The sequence below is a fragment of the Pleurodeles waltl genome, chromosome 6 (assembly GCF_031143425.1).
Source record: "Pleurodeles waltl isolate 20211129_DDA chromosome 6, aPleWal1.hap1.20221129, whole genome shotgun sequence".
Taxonomy (NCBI): Eukaryota; Metazoa; Chordata; class Amphibia; order Caudata; family Salamandridae; genus Pleurodeles; species Pleurodeles waltl.
This window is the reverse complement of record NC_090445.1, coordinates 1,670,241,589-1,670,262,120: the sequence shown is the minus strand read 5'-3', so window position 1 is coordinate 1,670,262,120 and position 20,532 is coordinate 1,670,241,589. Positions and strand designations below refer to the sequence as shown.

The 20,532-nt window shown below is 39.0% G+C and overlaps 1 protein-coding gene across 2 annotated transcripts in view; it reads right to left on the bottom strand.

Moving 5' to 3' along the window:
• The window catches only part of CNTRL (centriolin), a 579,099-nt gene that overhangs the window by 532,245 nt on the left and 26,322 nt on the right, over positions 1–20,532 (bottom strand). For both annotated transcript variants that reach the window (XM_069241657.1, XM_069241658.1), the window contains exons 6-9: positions 18,795–18,981; positions 17,680–17,873; positions 7,515–7,634; positions 5,001–5,229 (exon numbers count right to left, since the gene is read on the bottom strand). In XM_069241657.1, the coding sequence (XP_069097758.1) occupies positions 5,001–5,229; positions 7,515–7,634; positions 17,680–17,873; positions 18,795–18,981 (730 nt within the window). The remainder of the gene's footprint in view (positions 1–5,000; positions 5,230–7,514; positions 7,635–17,679; positions 17,874–18,794; positions 18,982–20,532) is intronic.

Sequence of the window (20,532 nt, the reverse complement as noted above, 5' to 3'; positions counted from 1 at the left end):
TGTCACTAGATCTGTATTGTCTTGTTATGCTACTTAAAACGTATAAAGTGTAGACAAAAAAGGAAAAGTGACACACCAAAAATAATTTCTGGTGTCACAGAAGTATGTACAATTCTAAAGGCTAATACATGGTTACCTACTTCTAGATTTCTAAACAATAGATACTACCCAATATTTCCGACATGGTTAGTATAGTGGTCAAAACAAGATAAAATGTAAAAGAGTCTCTTCTGTGTTTTAACAATAACAGCAATGTTTTGAATTTTTAAAGTCTGACTAACTGCCAACAAACCCTTCAAAAAGATTTTTGCTAAACCTGAACTTTAAAAACAAGACTTTGGCCTGGATAGGATGTATTTCACCAAGGCACAAATCAATTTTGGGAACAGATTTGTGTTTCAGGAGTAAACCTGGCAAATTACCACTGTTGGTGAGTGTTTGAAAAGTTTCAGTACACCATCTTTTGTGTTGTTAAAGTACCATTGTTATAGTCATGCAATTTCTTTAAATCTATTCTTCAGCAGTATGCATGTTTTAAAAAACCTTTATGTCAGCTGGAGTTATTTTTTCCACTTTAGACCAGACGTGGGTGATGTTTCTTTCATGTAAACACTGTTTGACATACATTGCCGACAGAAAGCGTTCAGCGGATTTTAAAAACAGAATATAGTCCAAAGCTGCACAATAAGAGTGTGCGGCCTTATTAGATCAAATCTGGCACCATAAAATCAAGTGTCCTAATTTGCAAGTGCTCCAATCCATTGTAGGTTTAATTCCAGCTACTGTGACACATCTGGGGTGTTTTTACATGGTGTAGGTACTAATTTAATAAAATTACTTTTCTGAGCCAGTAAGCCTCTGAAAAGACCTCCTGTCAGCACCATACAGATTGGCTGTTTGTGTCTGAACTTATATCAATCGGTGGAGAAATTCTATCAGAAACAAGGGGCCTAGCGAACTCGACAATGGGCCTAGAACTGTATTTCCAAGTTATATTATTCTTATCAATCTGATTGGACTACTTAAGTGTATCAGAAGCACATCCTTGGATAGTCAAATTCAGGAACTCTTTCCAAGACTGTCCCACTTAAAGTGATGGTCTTCTTATATCTCTTGGAAGGATTACACAATTATTGATTTTGTTTTATCAACATTCACTTGGAGATCGTTCAAACTACAGTCATCTAAAAAGCTATTAAGTAATTTCTGAAGATCACAAGTAGTTTTAGATATCAACAAAGTTGTGTTGAACTGCACAACTCCTCAAAATATTCAGCCCGTAATGATGGAAGTATATTTGTTTCTGGGGTGTGTCCACCAGCTAAGCTACAGTTAGTAATAATATGCAAGAAGGTCTTTAGATTTTAGAGCTGGTAACAAAAATGACCAGTGTTATGCCTACTACTCACATTTTTTGTCTTAATTATTTTAGACTACTGTGTCCTTGCCTCAATTATATTTGGCCTTACCCCAGATTTGAAGCTTTGAGCAACTCTTTTTGAATTTACAATCCTTATCATGTCAGGGATGTGCTGGAATTTTTGGGGGCCTATTTAGTTTTATTTATTTGGTTAGGATGAAAGGGTGAATATTTAAATAGGGTATTATGTGTATTTATAATCTCAAAATAATTTGTAAAAGCAGCAAAGCTGAAATTATTATTAACCTTAGCTACTATGTCATGAACATCTTTAATCTTATCCATATCAAATAACTCACCTACTTTAAACCTCTTCTACTGTTAGAAACAGCAATTGGTTCATCATACTTGAGCACAATTGTTACGTTCTACCCATTGTTCAGATTTTTTTTTTTTTTTTAATACAGATCAGCCTGTAGAATGAGAACTAGTGGATCACAATCGCTCACTGCTGCGGAAGCAAAAGCAATATTACATGCTTTAATATAAAACCATCTGCTTCTATGAGCTAGGGCTTAATCAATTTGTCTGATCACATCGCTCTACTGAAGGTGGGCATACCAGGAAAATTGAGGCAATTCAGCCACTACAAGACTAAGCCAAATGCCATATTAAGGGAGCCAGTTGAATAGAGAGAGGTTGGAGTCTTGATAAAGGGGATGTATCTACTTCTGGAAAACCCCATATTTCATCTTCTTCCTTAGTAATTGTTTAAAAATAAAAGGGAGGGCTCATAATGTTGATTCAAATCCCCTGTAATTAAGATGGTAGTAACATCCAACATGGGATTATTTAGAATTATTTCTAGAGCGTACACTTTCGCAGAATCTTTGCCTGTGACGTCGCCTCTGCTATAAATATTAATTAGGTTCAATTAAGTATCCGATACAAAGATGATTAGGTACTGAATGTTACTGTTGCCACTATCCAAAACAAAAACTGATGTAACTATGCATACTCTAATCCAAACTGCGAGCCCACTGCAGGACCGCCCTTTACTGGTTAGAGAAATGGCCTTAATGCTTTAATAAGAATACCACTCAATAAAAATATGAGCAGTTGATGAGGTTTCTTGGAATGCAAAAATGTCAAAGTTTGGTATAACCCAACACAGCTAGGGTCGTTTATTTTGCTTTTTAGCCCTGCAATAGTCTAAGAAAAGAATTGTAAGTTACCTGCAACCAGTTTATTCTGCTTTTCAGTGACTGGTTCAGTTTGATAACCGCTGTCGCCACCAGGTGGACTCTAGTTGCATAGTCAACTAGGTAACTTATTATCTGCCTTAGTGGAATTTTCAATGGCATGGAAAAGTTTATTAGACATTGCAAGGGCACTAATCCTCTTGGATGGACAATAACGAAGAGGCACAGCACTGCATGGCTTTGATTTAAACTGGATTTTTGAAGAATTAGGTGGAAAAGTCAGACAGCCCAGCGACAGGAGCCCATCCTTTGCATCAGTATTCAAAATCTCGTCTTTACTACCATTAGGGGCCATAGTTCTTTTTGTTCTGTATGTCAGATCTTACCACTGAGAAAAAAATTATACACAGAGTGGATCCAGTGTATAATTTTATTTACTAAAGGGTCATTTTCATGAACACCACAGCTAACTTTGGAGATGTCAACCATATACAGATGTGTTTCGTCAAAGGTCATAGTTTGTGAGTAATGGCAAACATTATGGTGTGATAACAGACTTCTCGTGAAGGGTAAGCTTTCCTGAGCTTTGTTATTACTCTTGGTTTTCTTGGTAGAAATGATAGCACAATATTCAACGCTGTGCCCCCATAAATATTGTCTGTCTTTACAATAGTTCTACCCCATATCTGCTCTCAGGTCAGACTGCTACGAGAAGACATCCATGGTAGTGTTGAATCACTGAAGTTAGCTCCCCATTTATCACTTATAGTGAGCGCCTTTTGATCAAGTAGAACTGTTTCCACTGTGAGATAGTTTTCTTGATTATTTGTCAGGGTAGCATCAGTGAGTAATGCCCATTTAAGAAATGAAAGATTTGTCCTGGTACAATTATGCATTATGTGTGAACCAGAAGCCTTCTTTAATTTTGCCACAAGGGAAGATACTGTGTCCCTAGCCTCCAAAAATGATAATCATTTTACTAAAGATGTAATTAGATTGAATAAATGATAGATTTTTGAGGCACAGCCATAACCAAGAAATAACGGTCTGTGATTCAGGCTCATTTTGAAGAACAGAATAACAATTCTTACAAGGAGGATTATTTATACTCTACCAGCAAGCAGGTCACAGCTTGTGTTTGCTTACTAGGATTTGGCGATACAAACAGATATGCAACCATCTGTTACTGGTCGTACGTACTTGTGTGTGTTTTTTTAATGCATTTTGGGAATGCTGCTAAATGGTTGCATTTGACTCAGTAAATCTCTTACAGTTGACATCTATGCCACTGATGGGAAGACATAAGGGAAAGCATGGGGATCTGTCTTCCTGCACTGGTTATAGCTTTTATAAGTTGAAGGATGCTTATGCACAGTGAAAAGATTAAATTCACAGATTTGTTTGTCCATTGTGAGACAGCACTAAATGCTTTATGTATGGAAAGACCCTTGAATGCCACCTCAAGGACTCTAAGGGGTATTCTTCAATCCCATTGTGTCACTTTAAAATGCACGGCTGAAACACTTAACAATGGCAAGGACTTTGCATAGCATACATTTCAAATTAACCACAAATGTGGATAAGCAGTCAATATGGTATGGTAAATTTGGTGATATGAATTATTTTGTACCAATGAAACGTCTGGAACATCAAGCAGGGGCATTATAAATAGTGTTATTGACTAACTCCAAGGTAAGTAATGTCATGAGCACATACATCTGACATCAGTATCACCCTTATGTACTCAGCTGGTGGTTTGAAAGGAAATTCTGCTATGAGAGATTTCAGACAAGTCCATAGGCCAATAGTTATGGAATGCCCAGAGCCGGTCTGTCCCATTTCTGATGTTACAATTAAAGAGCTTGTAACTTGTTATGAATAAGTTCATGAATTAAAAGTCGGACCCCAAATACATGTGCAGGCTCTTGCAGCAGACAAATGCTTGTGGGAATGAAAGGCGTGAGAGAGTCAGAGGTCTGTTACATTCATGTTCCAACATCATTATTGATTCTGGAATTGGTCACTAACAATATTTATGTCCTTCTTACACCACTTATGTTCCTCTCATTTATGAGCCACAGTGATGAGTCAAGTGAGGGCTCAAAACAAGCTTTATTAAATAGCTATGTGATCAGTAAATTTACACTAGCACATGCATTTGAACGCTGAGACTAGGACTGCCAATCATAATCCTCAAACTGAAATCTGTCACTACTAGTACAGATTAAGGATTTTTTTTCTGAAATCTAGCACTTGGTGACAGCCATGACAAAGACATAGATGGCAGAGGATCCTCTAGAGCACATTTTTTTTACGCTCACTTCTGAAATTTATTCTACACCACACATAAGCTCACTAAGAGACATAATAGCTCACTGCTCCACTGACTTCTGGCTAGGTTTCCATCACAGAAATAACACATGCAGTCATATCCTTACCTGCTTGAACATGCTTCTCCTTATCCTCCAGTTGCACATCTAGAGCCTGGTGTAGGTGGGCTCGTACTTGTTCGTTTCTGTTCTGATCATCTTCGCTGAGGGCGATTTTTCCCACCTGTATTTGCTGTGCAGGGCTGCCAATAAAGGTTTCTTGGGTAAACAGGTTTCTTTTGTATCTGGCTTTGCCGATATAGGTACTTTCACCAGGTGTATCCTCTAATTCGACATTCTAAAACAATTAAAGATTGCACATATCCATTTGTGGGTAAATGTTGCACTCAAACCTGAACTGTTCTGAGTAGAAAAATCAGCACAGAAAAATCACAGTGATAGCAATATGGTGACGATTCAGATACGCATCAGCATGTAAGTAACTCCTAGAGCACTGACTGAAGTAAAGCAATGCTTGAAATCACAAAGGGAAGGTTGTATTCTCCCTCCAACCAAAGAGGTCATTATTGAGTCTATCATTATGAGAACAAGGTCATTAAAATGTAGAAATGAAACTGACATGAACTTGCAGGAATCTTTTTGATTGCCACACTCCTAAACATACTTGAACTAGTCAATAGTTCGATGTCCGAAAGCAACTCTGGCCTGGATGTTTTCTACATCAAAAGTATTCATTAGTGTTGATTCCTACGTCAGGATGTGAGTTTTAAATTAATACTTTTCTACAACATATCACATTCAATCCACAATAACACTTTTTTAGATATTAACCTGAACAAAATTTAATAAACTAACCTGGATATCACATAAATAGAAATTATATTTTCTAACAAACTCATCTTACTGTCATGTCGGAATCCGAGAGGAAAGCAGTCATTTTCACAATTTACCAATGCTGAACAATTTCATCTGAAAAAGTGGTTCATAATTGCTCAGTGATGTGTTATGGGAGATGAGATTGCTTTGAAAAGACTGATGAATTTGTCCTTATTATACATTTAATAAAATATCATTTCTACATATGTGGCATCCACGTTAGTTTTTTTGTAATTTCAACAATACCTGAGACATTTGTTGTTGTTTTTAAAAAAAACTTTTGCATACACTTCAATAAAGTAGCATAACATGGCAAACCAGAGCACTTGATATACTGTACATTTTTTTATTCTAATTGGAGTAGTTCGATATAGCGCCAGAAAGCTGCATAACGCTTTACAAAGAGGTTTTTTCTGTGAAAGGAGTGTCTCAAACACGATGTGCTGCACATATAACCGAATGATTTGTTTGGTCCAGTTTTTACAAAAAGCTGAATTTCAGATGGTTTGAGGTGGATACCAATGTAATAGGGACTGTACCAGATAATACACTGTAGTACAGCATTTTGAATATTTACATCAAATATATTTTCAATTTAAGGTATCCGATGATAAAATAACTTGCAAAGAATTACACTGCAATGTGGCAGGATTGGAACACAAATCTGAGGCTTTCAAGGTCGCCAACTTTTCCATCACACCCTATTTCACGTTTTGTTTGGAAGTACTTCGTTCACGCCTTCTTAAACTGTGCAGTCTGCTGCAACTAATTTGCCAAAATCACTTATCATTTGGTTCAGGGCTGTAGATAGTTCTGACTGCTATCAGAAAAGCAGTGAGAAAGATGTGATCACCTGTATTATCAAGTGGACATATCACAGAGGAACTATGGACCAAATATGTTAAAGCATTTTGCAATTGAAAAACAATCAAAGGGTTTGGAGTGCAAAATTACTTTTTTACAATGTGTTATATCTGTACTGCAAACTGGAAAATATTTTCTGAATCACAAAAGAGGTTTTGTGACCGATTTCGAATCACAATTAGGAGAGGTGTGTGGGTGGGGGGCTTCTAATTCGAAATAGCAATAGAATTTATTAAAGATTTGTGTTACTCTCAAAGGATGTGTTAAATGATTTGCAAAGTGGAAGCAGGCACCTTTGAAAATCATTTCAAGTGGCCTCAAGAGCAGCAGGATCTAGGAAGGACACCAGGTCTCAAGGAACATTCTCCTCCCCTCCATCTCTCCCCCCCACCACTTCCTCACCACAAGTCTTTCAATTCTGCCCAGTCGATGAACAATTTTTCTTTGAGCTGAACCTGGGCAGCTTTAAAAAGTTAAAAAAATAGAAATAAAAAAATAAACGTTTGGAGTTTGGGAATGCCAACACAGGAATGTGGTCTGCTGTTCCTTGCAGGTCACCATCCCGGTCTTTGTAGTTAACCACAGGAGGTCACAAACAGTAGCTTGCCTAATGTACGTTCAGTAGGCAGGTCATTTTGCGACCCTCTGTGACTGGACATTTTGCATGGCAACTTATTAGAACAGGACACATTGCGAAATAAAGAGAGATGGCAAATAATCAATGCCGAACTTACATCCACTATTTGCGACCTATTTTTCGTACTTCAAGACTACATTCCAACAAGGCAGTTGCATCAAGTGTCCAGCTGTGTAGACTGACTACGTATTACAACACTGCTTTATCATCATGATAACTGAGCCAAGTCATCTGTAAACCATTACCTCTGGGCCATAATAGCCAAGCGGTTCGAATTTTGCATCGATCTTGTAGAACGCCAGTTCCTGCTCCAGCTCATACTGTTTTTGGCAAGCTCGTGTTAACTCCTGAGTCTTCTGTTTCAACTGTAACGATAAAAAGTTGTTACAATGTGTAAGCATGTGCATGTTGTAATCAGTGCATATGCATGTTGTAATCAGTAAAGCTTTTCAAAACAATGTGAATGGAAAACTTGTGGGATTTTCCAAGCACCCTATGAAATACAAACAACAAAAATACAGTGACACAACCACAACAACAAATGATCACGAGGGTCCATGAAAATTACACTGTGAAAGTGAGACAAAACACTAATTAGATCCACGCTGACCTTTATCAATATCTAACAAACACTACACTTTCTCTGCATATGTAATCCGTGGTTATAAGAAAAAAGAAACTAATCCATAAAGAGAAAACTGAACAAAAACATATTTTATGTGACACAAAGTTAAATGATTCATTTGCATATATAAGCCGAAGCAATTTCAAACCATTTGACTCATTCAAGAGAAACATAACCTTCAGTAGGTAAAAATGATGCTTATCTGATGAAACTTAATGCACTTCCTGCCAGCATAAGAAAACAACAAACTATTTGTCACTAAGGACTACTAGCCAATGAAACCAAAAAGCTTTCTGTTCCAGATGTCTTATACCTCAGGGATGGCTTCTCTCGAAAGCCCAGCTGCTCATTTGCATTAATCAGAGCTTGTGCTACTCACTAAATCACAATTAAATTTCAAAACCAAAGAAGGCTCAAGTCTCAAACCTAAATATGACTACATGACCAACTATCTGCCTTTAGATCAGGAACATGCCGGGTTTCTGGTGTAGTTTTCCAAGAGCCAATTTGTGTGTCTAATGGCAGGTATCGTGGTCTTTCCAGACAGCAATTCCTCACATTGGCCTACTTCCTGAAATAGACGGAGTAGTCTAAAGTTTGGATTATCAGTACCAAAACCAAACCTGTTCTTGATTAAACAAAACAATATTAAAGTACTGAAATAGTTCTTCCAAGATTACAAACACCAGTCTCTGAGAGCTGCCAACATAACCAAGTAATATATATACACATATGGAAGGGACAAGCCAAAAATACGTTAAGAACCTGGGCGTTCATATATTGATAAACAATGGTTCCTATGGGAAGAGTCCACACAAGCAATATAAGTAAAAAGGGTAAGGGACAAGTTGAATTACTTCCCCAGTATTGAAATGTTAAATGAATTACATAACGCAATTATAAATCAAATTAGCAAACTGGAAACCAGTCAATGCAGAAGAATACTGTGCTTACATTGAAACTGTGTTAAACTCAAAAGTACATGAAACTATAAAGACCCTCCATATATTCAGCATTGTGGGATAAGCAATGCTACCTTGCCCTCCGCTCCCCATTTTAGTTTTCTTGTCCTATTTACACATACTATCTCTGTGCTTCTCTTCTCCTGACAATGATGGCCTCATTCTTGTCAGGTCCATATTCGTGAGTCAGATAAAGGCAATGATGTGACCACGCTGCTTCTGACTCAATGAGAGGAAGTGTTTGACTTCCTTATCGTCCTCCCACCTTTTTTGCACACAATCATGATTTTTTTGCATCTCCTGTAGATGCATCCTGAGCAACTATGCGCTCATCTTAACTGGTGTGCTTTTTCAACTATTTTCCCTCTCACACCAACAATATACTGTTAGATTAATCAGAGTAATCAAAACACTGATTGGCCCTTCAAATTTCAGATTACCTCGTTCTGTGATTTGACACATACTTGTGATTAGAGTATATTGTGAATTTAAGCTCCTCCCAAATGAGTGGCTGCCTATTCCTTTTACTCATGACATTTTTTCAATACGGCTAAAATGTGCTACTGTTTTAATTGTCCACGGCTCTGTCCTGATGATGACACCAGATAAATAACCATTTGGGGTCAAAACATCGATGCTTGTGTTTGTGGACTGTCACGAAACATCCGACATTGCATCCTTGAAAATCATAAATTCTTGTCGGTTTTGTAGCACCATGCTCATACATTTTAGTTCTTCGGACATGCTAAGCATGTCTGTATCTTTAGACTTTTGTGCTTTTTTGGATTTAACACAATTTCAACTTATACACCTTATTCCTGTGCATTGCCTGGTGTCCAGAATGATTGTTTTAATTAATTTACCATCTAAGTACTGGGATATTAGTTTTGCTCCTTTCCATATGCACATATATTGCTTGTTTGAACTTTTCCCAAAGAATCCACTGGTTAGTTTTTATATAGCCATAGCCAAGTAAGTCAGCTAGTGTTCAATTATTTTAAGAGAAAATGCCTTGTTCGAAGATACTCAGTGTACCAATAATGGTTCCTCTCTATTCTTTGCTTTCTCAGTGTCCCTAAGAAAGTAGCCACGTGTATGGATGATGGATGATTTACTTCCTCTGAATGCAAAACAATGGTGACACCGAGGTCATGGATTCACAGCACGTTTGGATAAGACTGGTGTCATAATCTGGACCCTCAAGCTATATTTCACATTTATACACCCAAAATAGTGCTACTTAACTGCATAACATGAATACCCCTTATGAAATGCCCACCATGTGATCGTTTCCAGCTCTACATGCTGAATACCTGAAACAGTGCATGCAGCATGGCTCCATCAGGGCACACAAGGCAAGACTGATCAAAGAGGAAATAGGAAAGAAGAGAAAACAACGGTAAAGAGGATAAACACAACTCAAAGAAAGTTTCAGGCAACGTCACACATCCCCATGCAAAGTGTGTCACTGATAAAGATAATAAAATAGAACAGAAGTGATCACAACAAGTAGTAGATGCAAGCTTCTGTAATACCAAAACATGCACAATAAACACATTTCTTTGTTATCATTCTTCATGCAAAAAAACTCATGGTCATCAGTTGAGCTATGCACCTCAGCTAGACTACCTTGAGGAAGGAAGAGAGTCATCTGCAAGGATTCTCTGAAAACCAAGATCACAGCTGAAAGAAGCAAGCAAACGGCAATCACTGGAAGAGAGAGGATGAAGACGGAAAATAACATCTACTGCTAAGGACTCACAATAACAAGGACTGCTCTAAACTACTTTTTAAAAATTCTACTTGGCTGTCATGCCTCAAAATCACCGCAAGAGGGCAAATGCTCCCTCTCTGATACTGGAACACTTAACAGATATGCATTATTTTGAATTCTACTTTCTCAGAGCAGGGTTTACAAAAACTGACAATAAAAGCTATACAAAATAATGTAAGATGATTGTTATATCTCCTAAATTGCTCAGAAACCAAAACAGGCTTAATTAAAGATGTTTTGGGAAAAAAATATCTTTAAGAGGCAGTCTTGAAAAATCTAAATCTGCAAGTCTACGCCACTGCCATGGACAGATCATGGGGCAGCAGTTTGCCTGTTCTCCAGATGCTGCAGCCTTAAGGTGATTTAAAAGGGACTGCCCACATTTCCAGCAACAACACAAAGCCATGGGCTATTAATGTGCAATACATGTCAATGGTGGCATTTAGCCTGCAGGCCCCAATCAAACTGTGGAGAAATGGTTATTCTTACAACCTCTGTCCTGAATACTGACTTGTACATGAAGTTCAGAGAGCGTGTCCGCCATATAAATATAGTCTTTCAGCAAAAAGAAGACCAAAATAAATATATCAATTAACATCGGTACAATCAAAATTAGCAGCAACAACTTGCTTAATCTTGTTGAGACAAACATCACATGACAGACAGGAAATACAAATAAATATTGGCTTCCTAATACATTGTCCCACAATAAACCAGGTCCAATGACTGGTTAATTTTTGTATTGTTTGCAACATAAAGCAATTACGAGCTATATTTGTGTACAAGCTTTAGAAAAGAGGAAGAGGAAACTTGAAAATGGTACCAAACAGGTCTGCGGCTCATATGAGGTCGAAGATTGGTCCAGGGGGCAGGAAGCCATGCTAGTCTTTCTGTGACTTGGGGCAAGTGCTTTTTAAAAGGCAACCTATTTGCATTAATATGTAAATAGGTTCAACTGTGTGTCAATTTACGTTGTAGTTATTCTGAGAATTCAGCATGGTATTGACGTGTGGATTTACCCTATAACCCCTTGTGAAGGTGCTGTTACAAGAATATGGATTATAAATACCTTCTCTATTAATATTTTCTTTCAAGAATTTGAAGTCTGTTTCGAATTAAACCACTAGGTGGCGTGATTATACTAAGCCTTTGAATCCTGCTGGAAATCAAGTTGCAAAACTAGTTTTACAGGTAAACTATTTGCTCATTAAATCCATTTTTATGAAGCATATGCCTCAAATAACAGAATTGGTTGACATGAGACTGGTTGTTAAATCCTGGTGATCACCACACCTGCATAGGTAAATCCCCTAAATGACATTTTATGTGCAAATAAATGTTTGCTTTTCTTTCTTTCTACTCAAACTGTGCCGTCCAACTAGATCTTTTAAAAAGGTACTGCATAACGTTAACATCTTAAGAAACAGGGCCGATGTACAAACTTTCCATTCACAAAAAGTGGTCTCAAATTGTGCACTGAAGTTTTGCGAATGGAAAGGACTTTTGTGAAGCGACCATTGTACTAACAGGTCGATTTGCAAAATTCCGAATCGTAGTAGAATGCAATCCATCCTACATTCACAATATTCATGGAGTAGGTTGCAAATTGTGATCATTTACGATTGGCGGCCATCACAGGGATGGTGGCCTGCTAAGGTCAGGAGATCACCATGTCCGCGATCAAATTTTTTAAAAAGTAACTTTTTTAATGCTCATTTACTTTAAAGTAAGCAGGGATGTATTTGAAAAGAAAAGCTCTTTTTGTTTATTTGAGAGTTGATAGTGGTCCCATGGACATGCTTACTCCCTAACAAACTTTTTGTTAACATTCACAAAGAGGATAGGGTCCATATGGGAGCCCTTCCCATTTGGGAATGAATTACCACCTCCTTGGATGAAAAATGTCAATGTTTTACATTGACAGATTGAGAGATTTTAGCCACAAAACACTGAGACAAACCTCAACGTACCGCTACTTGGAAGGTATACCCTAAACAAGCCCTGTCCAAACAGCAATTTGTTATGGGTCACCAATCCTGTTCTGAATTGCAAAATGTGTTTAGTTCATAACAAAATGCTATTTTGTGATCGTAAAGCCTGTGATTTTGCAGATCATAAGCTTTGCACATCGGACCCTAGATTATCTTTTGGGGTAAAATGCTAAATTGTCATTTTCACCATTGAGAGGTGCACATAATCTCCTTATTTTAATGAACACGCAAGAGCTTATTGGTATCAACTTGGGGTTCATTAGAGAAAGTACTGCGGAGGTCGAAAAGTATTTACTCAGTAAATGTGAACTCGAGCATGCCCCTTAAGAAGAGGGATCGGGGGTCTCAGGAAGCCCTCTCAGATATTATCCAGCAGGAGGCCTTCCTTCCATTCCAATTGTGGATAGGTTCCCTGTCCCTTCGCAAGGTACCGTGCCACTGATGCAATTACACCCCTCCAGTGCAGGTGTAGATAGCATTTTTAAAAGCACTTCTCAAAAACGTCCAAAGTGAGATCTCTACTTTTCTATTTGTTTCCTTATCAATTTACAAGAGAATATGAACAAAGCTCTTAGACATCGGCCTGGAGGGCTTTAAATAGTCCTTGGAGCTCACGGTTGATACACAGCATTATCCATTTGTTCAGCAAAAACTTGTTTACCCTCAGTGGTTAACCTTCCAGGCATAGACACAGTGTTCAAAGTGCAGCGTAAAATAAGGTAGCGAGTTGCAACATCTTGTTTGAAAAAGGAGGAGCTGCTGCAAAATGACAGCTGAGAGCCATTTTTGTCTACTTCATGATGACAGGAAGGAAAATGACTAAACATCACAGTTGTGTTCTCATCAACTGAATCTTGACTACCTGAATGAAACAGTAAAGAGTCTTGTAATACCGAACCTAAAATATATTTAAATGTGTACTCAATATCAATCTTATAACTCCCTTATCTAATTAATGCACAAACGTGTCCTGCTCTGTAGGTAACGACCTAATACTCTTCAACACGCTTTAGAACCTGCTCAACATGCAGCAATCTGAGCATTCTCTTTTCTCACGAAACATCTAGTTTTAACTTTGAAAACAAAATTAAAGATGTCACTAGAAACATAGTCATATGTGTAGAAGCTTAAACTAAGCCTGGAAATCATCTACCGAATGTTGGCTCTTACGTCAGTCACCGCATTGGAAACTTGCACTGACCCCTCTGCACAGCCTAGTTTATGTTGCTGTAATCTGAGTGATTGCTTTACATCATATGTGTTGCTTTTTTGGTTGAAACAATTAACCAATAAATACAAGCGGGAAAGGACAATTGTTTAAAATATGGATCTGCTTTAGAATCCTGTAACCTCTAGGTCACGGATGTTAATCCAGCCAGGATCTGCTCAACCTTTTGGTATCAGATAAGTAAAAAGAGCACTAGTGGGTTAGACAATAATGTATCTAAAACTGTGTAATATCAAATTTGACCCAGCATTTTGTATGTGGGGTGTCTCCATGGAATCGGGATTGAGGTCTATCAGCACCGTATGTCAGAAGGCCTCTGGGTGGTAGTACAAACATCTATCCCTAAGGCTAACTTGATGTGCCTGTTGAACACAAGTTCCTATCGGACAGTAGCTCACTGGTTTCAACATTGTTTAAGGCATTGTAGATTGGCTTTTCAGTTTTGGACTCTTATCGACTGCCACAAACTACAATGTTAATTGGGAGCCTGAAGTACAAATGGAGGTTGAGTTATGCGTTTTAGTGTTGGCAAAGGAAGAGATCGAAGGGTTGGGTGTTGAACCAAAGAGAGCAGGAGGAAAGGTGGGTGACACAGGAGGTGCAATGAGCAATGCTACGAATATAGTAACAGCGCACACTGTAGGCTTTAACTCCAAGTCTGGCTCAAACAAATTGCTGAATCGTGAAGCATAGAACACTGCAGTGCTGTAGAATATGGGTGATATCTTAAGAACAGCTAAAGACCTGTGTGTCTTAGAAGGTGTGTTTCAGTGCAGCTTCCTTTGCTTTTCCTTCTATACAATTAGTTCGTCCCATATTTCGGTCTCAATGTGGCCTCTGGTCAGGAATTTCCTGACTTTCGCCTTTGGAGCTTTTGGATCGACAACAGTGACCCTTTGCTAAAGAAATTGTGGAGCCCATTGAGTAGCACTTGTTTGCTTTACGGTGGACCCCAAAGACACAGTGATAACAAGACTCTGGAAATCCTCTGGTTATGCATACAGCAGTTCATGGTGGGCTCTGGTCACATATTTCCTTGTCCTGCTCCTGCCACCTTTAAGGTTGGAGCCCATAAACCCTTTACTGAATGGCTTCTAAAAGCCTAGGGTTGCACCGTGGGCACTTCTGAGTGAACCCAACAGACACATAATGTGTCAATTTACCCCAGCGGGCCTCACCTTCGCCATTAGAGGGAGATAGAACCAGGACATTATTACTACGTGAAACGTCCCATTTCCTCTTAATTATCTCTTTAAACATTGCAAACATACAAGCAGGGCCACTTTCACTATAAATACAAATAGACCACAAACCAGGACCTCAGGTACTTCAGCAAACTCTTTCCACATATGTAATACCTCAACCACACACTTCCCCCAACAAAATATACAGGTTTGCCTGGAATTTCTCCAGCCAGTAATAGTGCTACAAAACCACACAAATATACACCATCTATATGAATTCCAGTTAACTTAAATGACTTGGGGCATTGTGAACAAAAAATTAATCAAAGAATGGAACGCGGCCCAAGTCACTGCTAGTATTTGAGATTAAATTAGGCATTCCACTCTTACTTCTTGTTTTTTTCAGTGAGATGCACAAAGTACGAGTATGCCCAGGCTTTGGTAGTAAAACTCACTGTGCCATAGGATTCAAGCTGCAATTCTTTACCAAAGCTCAATATAGTAGAAACATGTCTGGGCTTGCTTGCTTTCCCATTCACAGAGGACGTGACTGGGGGGGCGGTCCAGGGGGGGGGGGCGTTCCTACTGGTGCAGTACCAGGCTCATTTAGTCTAGCGACAGTCAGCAAAAAAGGTTTGGACAAGAAACGCTCCAGAATAATTAACAGTGGCTGAAATTAATTCAAGCACTCGATCCATCACTTCTTATATACAGGGAGTGCAGAATTATTAGGCAAATGAGTATTTTGACCACATCATCCTCTTTATGCATGTTGTCTTACTCCAAGCTGTATAGGCTCGAAAGCCTACTACCAATTAAGCATATTAGGTGATGTGCATCTCTGTAATGAGAAGGGGTGTGGTCTAATGACATCAACACCCTATATCAGGTGTGCATAATTATTAGGCAACTTCCTTTCCTTTGGCAAAATGGGTCAAAAGAAGGACTTGACAGGCTCAGAAAAGTCAAAAATAGTGAGATATCTTGCAGAGGGATGCAGCACTCTTAAAATTGCAAAGCTTCTGAAGCGTGATCATCGAACAATCAAGCGTTTCATTCAAAATAGTCAACAGGGTCGCAAGAAGCGTGTGGAAAAACCAAGGCGCAAAATAACTGCCCATGAACTGAGAAAAGTCAAGCGTGCAGCTGCCACGATGCCACTTGCCACAATTTGGCCATATTTCAGAGCTGCAACATCACTGGAGTGCCCAAAAGCACAAGGTGTGCAATACTCAGAGACATGGCCAAGGTAAGAAAGGCTGAAAGACGACCACCACTGAACAAGACACACAAGCTGAAACGTCAAGACTGGGCCAAGAAATATCTCAAGACTGATTTTTATAAGGTTTTATGGACTGATGAAATGAGAGTGAGTCTTGATGGGCCAGATGGATGGGCCCGTGGCTGGATTGGTAAAGGGCAGAGAGCTCCAGTCCGACTCAGACGCCAGCAAGGTGGAGGTGGAGTACTGGTTTGGGCTGGTATCATCAAAGATGAGCTTGTGGGGCCTTTTCGGGTTGAGGATGGAGTCAAGCTCAACTCCCAGTCCTACTGCCAGTTCCTGGAAGACACCTTCTTCAAGCAGTGGTACAGGAAGAAGTCTGCATCCTTCAAGAAAAACATGATTTTCATGCAGGACAATGCTCCATCACACGCGTCCAAGTACTCCACAGCGTGGCTGGCAAGAAAGGGTATAAAAGAAGGAAATCTAATGACATGGCCTCCTTGTTCACCTGATCTGAACCCCGTTGAGAACCTGTGGTCCATCATCAAATGTGAGATTTACAAGGAGGGAAAACAGTACACCTCTCTGAACAGTGTCTGGGAGGCTGTGGTTGCTGCTGCACGCAATGTTGATGGTGAACAGATCAAAACACTGACAGAATCCATGGATGGCAGGCTTTTGAGTGTCCTTGCAAGGAAAGGTGGCTATATTGGTCACTGATTTGTTTTTGTTTTGTTTTTGAATGTCAGAAATGTATATTTGTGAATGTTGAGATGTTATATTGGTTTCACTGGTAATGATAAATAATTGAAATGGGTATATATTTTTTTTTGTTAAGTTGCCTAATAATTATGCACAGTGATAGTCACCTGCACACACAGATATCCCCCTAACATAGCTAAAACTAAAAACAAACTAAAAACTACTTCCAAAAATATTCAGTTTTGATATTAATGAGTTTTTTGGGTTCATTGAGAACATGGTTGTTGTTCAATAATAAAATTAATCCTCAAAAATACAACTTGCCTAATAATTCTGCACTCCCTGTAGTCTCAATTAAGGTTACTTCTCCACCTTTGCCAAAACACACCACACATCCATGCTGCTTTCTGCTAGAGCCTGCCAGTGGGTGTTTTATCCATTCAGCTGTGCCCATGGCCTATTTCTGAGGGTTTTCGATCTCCACACTAAACAACCTTTAAAGTAACTGCTTTCAATTCAAATATTTCGATTTGTTTTAACAAATATCTGAAAGGTTTCAAAACAATCATAATATATCATTGTCTTGATTAGCTAATATATCCGTGGTGATCAGACATGTGCACTACAATCGAAAGAAATGATAATTCAAGGAACTATAAAATATTAATAACAATATGCTCTGTATGATATATTTTTACGTCATGCCACTGCCTACTCACAATTTCACTTTTTGTTTCCAGGTCTCTTTCCAGGTCACTATAGCGCTGTTTCTGCTGAATGGTCTCCTCTTTTAAAGATTTATTCAGCTCATCTTGATTTTTTAGCTCTCCTCGAATCTTTGACCGTTCATTATTTAGGTCCTCGATCTCTTTCATTTTCGTCTCAACTTCTTTCTCTAGTCGTTCTACCTCTTCTGCATATGAAAGTTGAACAAAAAGGCAAACATTTTTTGATCATGAAAAGATGAAATGGGTGTCTCTGTAGTTCCACCTCTTAAATTTAATGCAATGAAAAACAATTATTGTGTTGAACAGTGGTCAATTTAGAGTTAATCCTGTTTAATAAAACACCAAAACCCAGTCGTACTCATACTTTCTGAAATTTAAGAAATAAGGTGTCTTAAAATGACATTCTTGTTAGCAACCAGAGACATCCCAAGGACTAACAATGATAGAATAGTTAGGTGTTGCATAAACAGGTTCAATACTCATTCTTACTAGAAGCACAGGGTCCCATTCGTACTGTGTCAAAAGAACTGCTATACCTCACTGATGAGGCCTAAATGGGCCAACATTAGTTTGAAGTTGATTATGTTCCCATAGGGAGATAATCTAGCTTGGCAGTTTTTTCTTCACTGTTCCTATTCAAGCAGGACCATGGTTAATTTGGTTTATGGCACAGTGAGCACACAAAAAGGGCCAGGTTGGAATGCAGCTGGAGTCATTACCAGTGGTGGAGATAAATTCAAACATTTCTTTCTCCTTGTCACTGTGATGAGGAAGACCATATATATGTACCATATTCGCTGTGCCAAAGGAATCAATTTATACTTCACTACATAGGCAGAAACGGGTTGGTTATGAGCCCAATTGGAGAGGATCTAGTATGGCAGTTTGGTTGGATCTTCCTACTGAAGCAGGACCGTGGCAGATTATCATAAGGCTCTCCTCCGTCTAGAGTGGTCAGCACGACAACAAAAACATAACTACAGGCTGGAATGAGGCCCGTTCACTCTTTGCAATTCATCTTCAAAATAAAATGAAACAATTGGGAAAACACGTACAAAGTTGTGAAAACAGCACTTAACTGTTAGACATTCAGATAATCGAGTTACCTAAGTTGAACCTCTCGTGGGCTTCCTGTCGCTCCTGATTTGTCACTGGTTGTCCCTCCAGGTTGTCTAATGATCGGAGGTGGAATATGGTGTAAAGCCGGTAATGAGGTAGATTTGCCACTGGGTTATCAGCCAGGTGCAGAGAAGTCAAGTCTCTTAATGGCTTGAGCTTCGCGACCTCCTGAAACTAAAAGTAAAAAGCCAAATTAATAGATTTTAATAATTAACAAGGCAATCCTTAGATTGCTATAGCTGAGTAATAACACCAATTTCATTCCAGCTTTAACTATGGACATTTCAGCTAAACAAATCAAGATTTCCAAAAAACCCTATGTAAGGAAACACTACCACATACATGAATTCTACAACTGATAACCATCAGTGCTAACCATCTCCTGTACAACTAACAATCTGGCTTCAGGTGGCGCTGTAGCACAGAGACAGCAACCTTACACACTGGAAAAGATCCCTTCCTGGCCACGGATGAAGATAACAGCTGCCTCCGTCAGCACTTCATTGGTTCTCCTCATACCTTTGCAACCAACACCAGTTCATTCACGTGGGTACTACCAGGTTTCAAAAGATTCCTATCACATGCAAAGACTCTCAGGGTTCCATACTGCCCCCTACCATCTTCACCTCTACTTGGAGCTCCTTTAGGCTCTACTCAATGATGGCACATGGGTGAATCTTAATGATGCTAACAAAACACAGATCTATTTAAAAGTCTCCTCAATTGCAGACATTCAATGTGTCCAACACCGCCTGCATCTTATTCAGACCTGCATATTCAGCCCCTTACCTGAAGCTAAATCCCACGAAGACAATTTCTGCTCTCTGCTAAGAAAGAGTATACAGCAGGCACAATGACATGAACTGCTTTGAACACCAACTTTCACTGAATGCCAAATCACTTGGATTCACCCTGGACAACAACCTCACCCTCAAGGACCAGACTGCGAAAAATACAAAGACGGACTGCAGTTTCAGGAAAGTGAAACCATTGCTTCGAGAGAGCAAATTCAGAGTAGCTGTTCAAGCCTTTGTACTCCAGCACTGCGATGGAAGCAATGCCATGCACTATAGCCTACGAGACTTCATATTGCCCCACCCGAGGAGCATCTTACACACTTCAGCACATCTCACCTAGAACCCGAAGAAATATGATCACATCACCCTCATCCTGATGGAATTCAATTGCACAAATGTGCCCCCTCAGACCATCTGCATCATTTACAAAGCCATTAATACCAGTGCTCCTGCTCATCTTTCAGGCAAGCTTTCCATCTCTGATGGCTCTCGCAACACCTGCAGCTAGGGCACCACCAGACTAAGAAGTGCAAAAAAGAAGGAAAAAAAAGTCAACAGGCCTTTCCTATCCATACATCCATGATCTTGAGCAACCATGCAAGTTGAAGACGCATATCTTTTAAGAACGGTGTATCACAGTGTACACTTCTGCTCATATAACCCAGCTACCTCTCCTAACACTACTTAACTGTATAATTGCCTTTGACTCTTTGCAGCACTCCACTGCCTTCTGGCTCGTTATGAGCAATAGAAATACCACATATATACATTACTATGTATTCACAAAAGTAGCCTTGCTCTTCGACCTGTAACACCATTTATTTGAGCCTATATAACATGTTCATCCACATCATTTGTCACAGAAATACAAAAGATTTTCAAAACATGTACACACCAATGAAAAATTGCATATTCATCTAAAGATGTT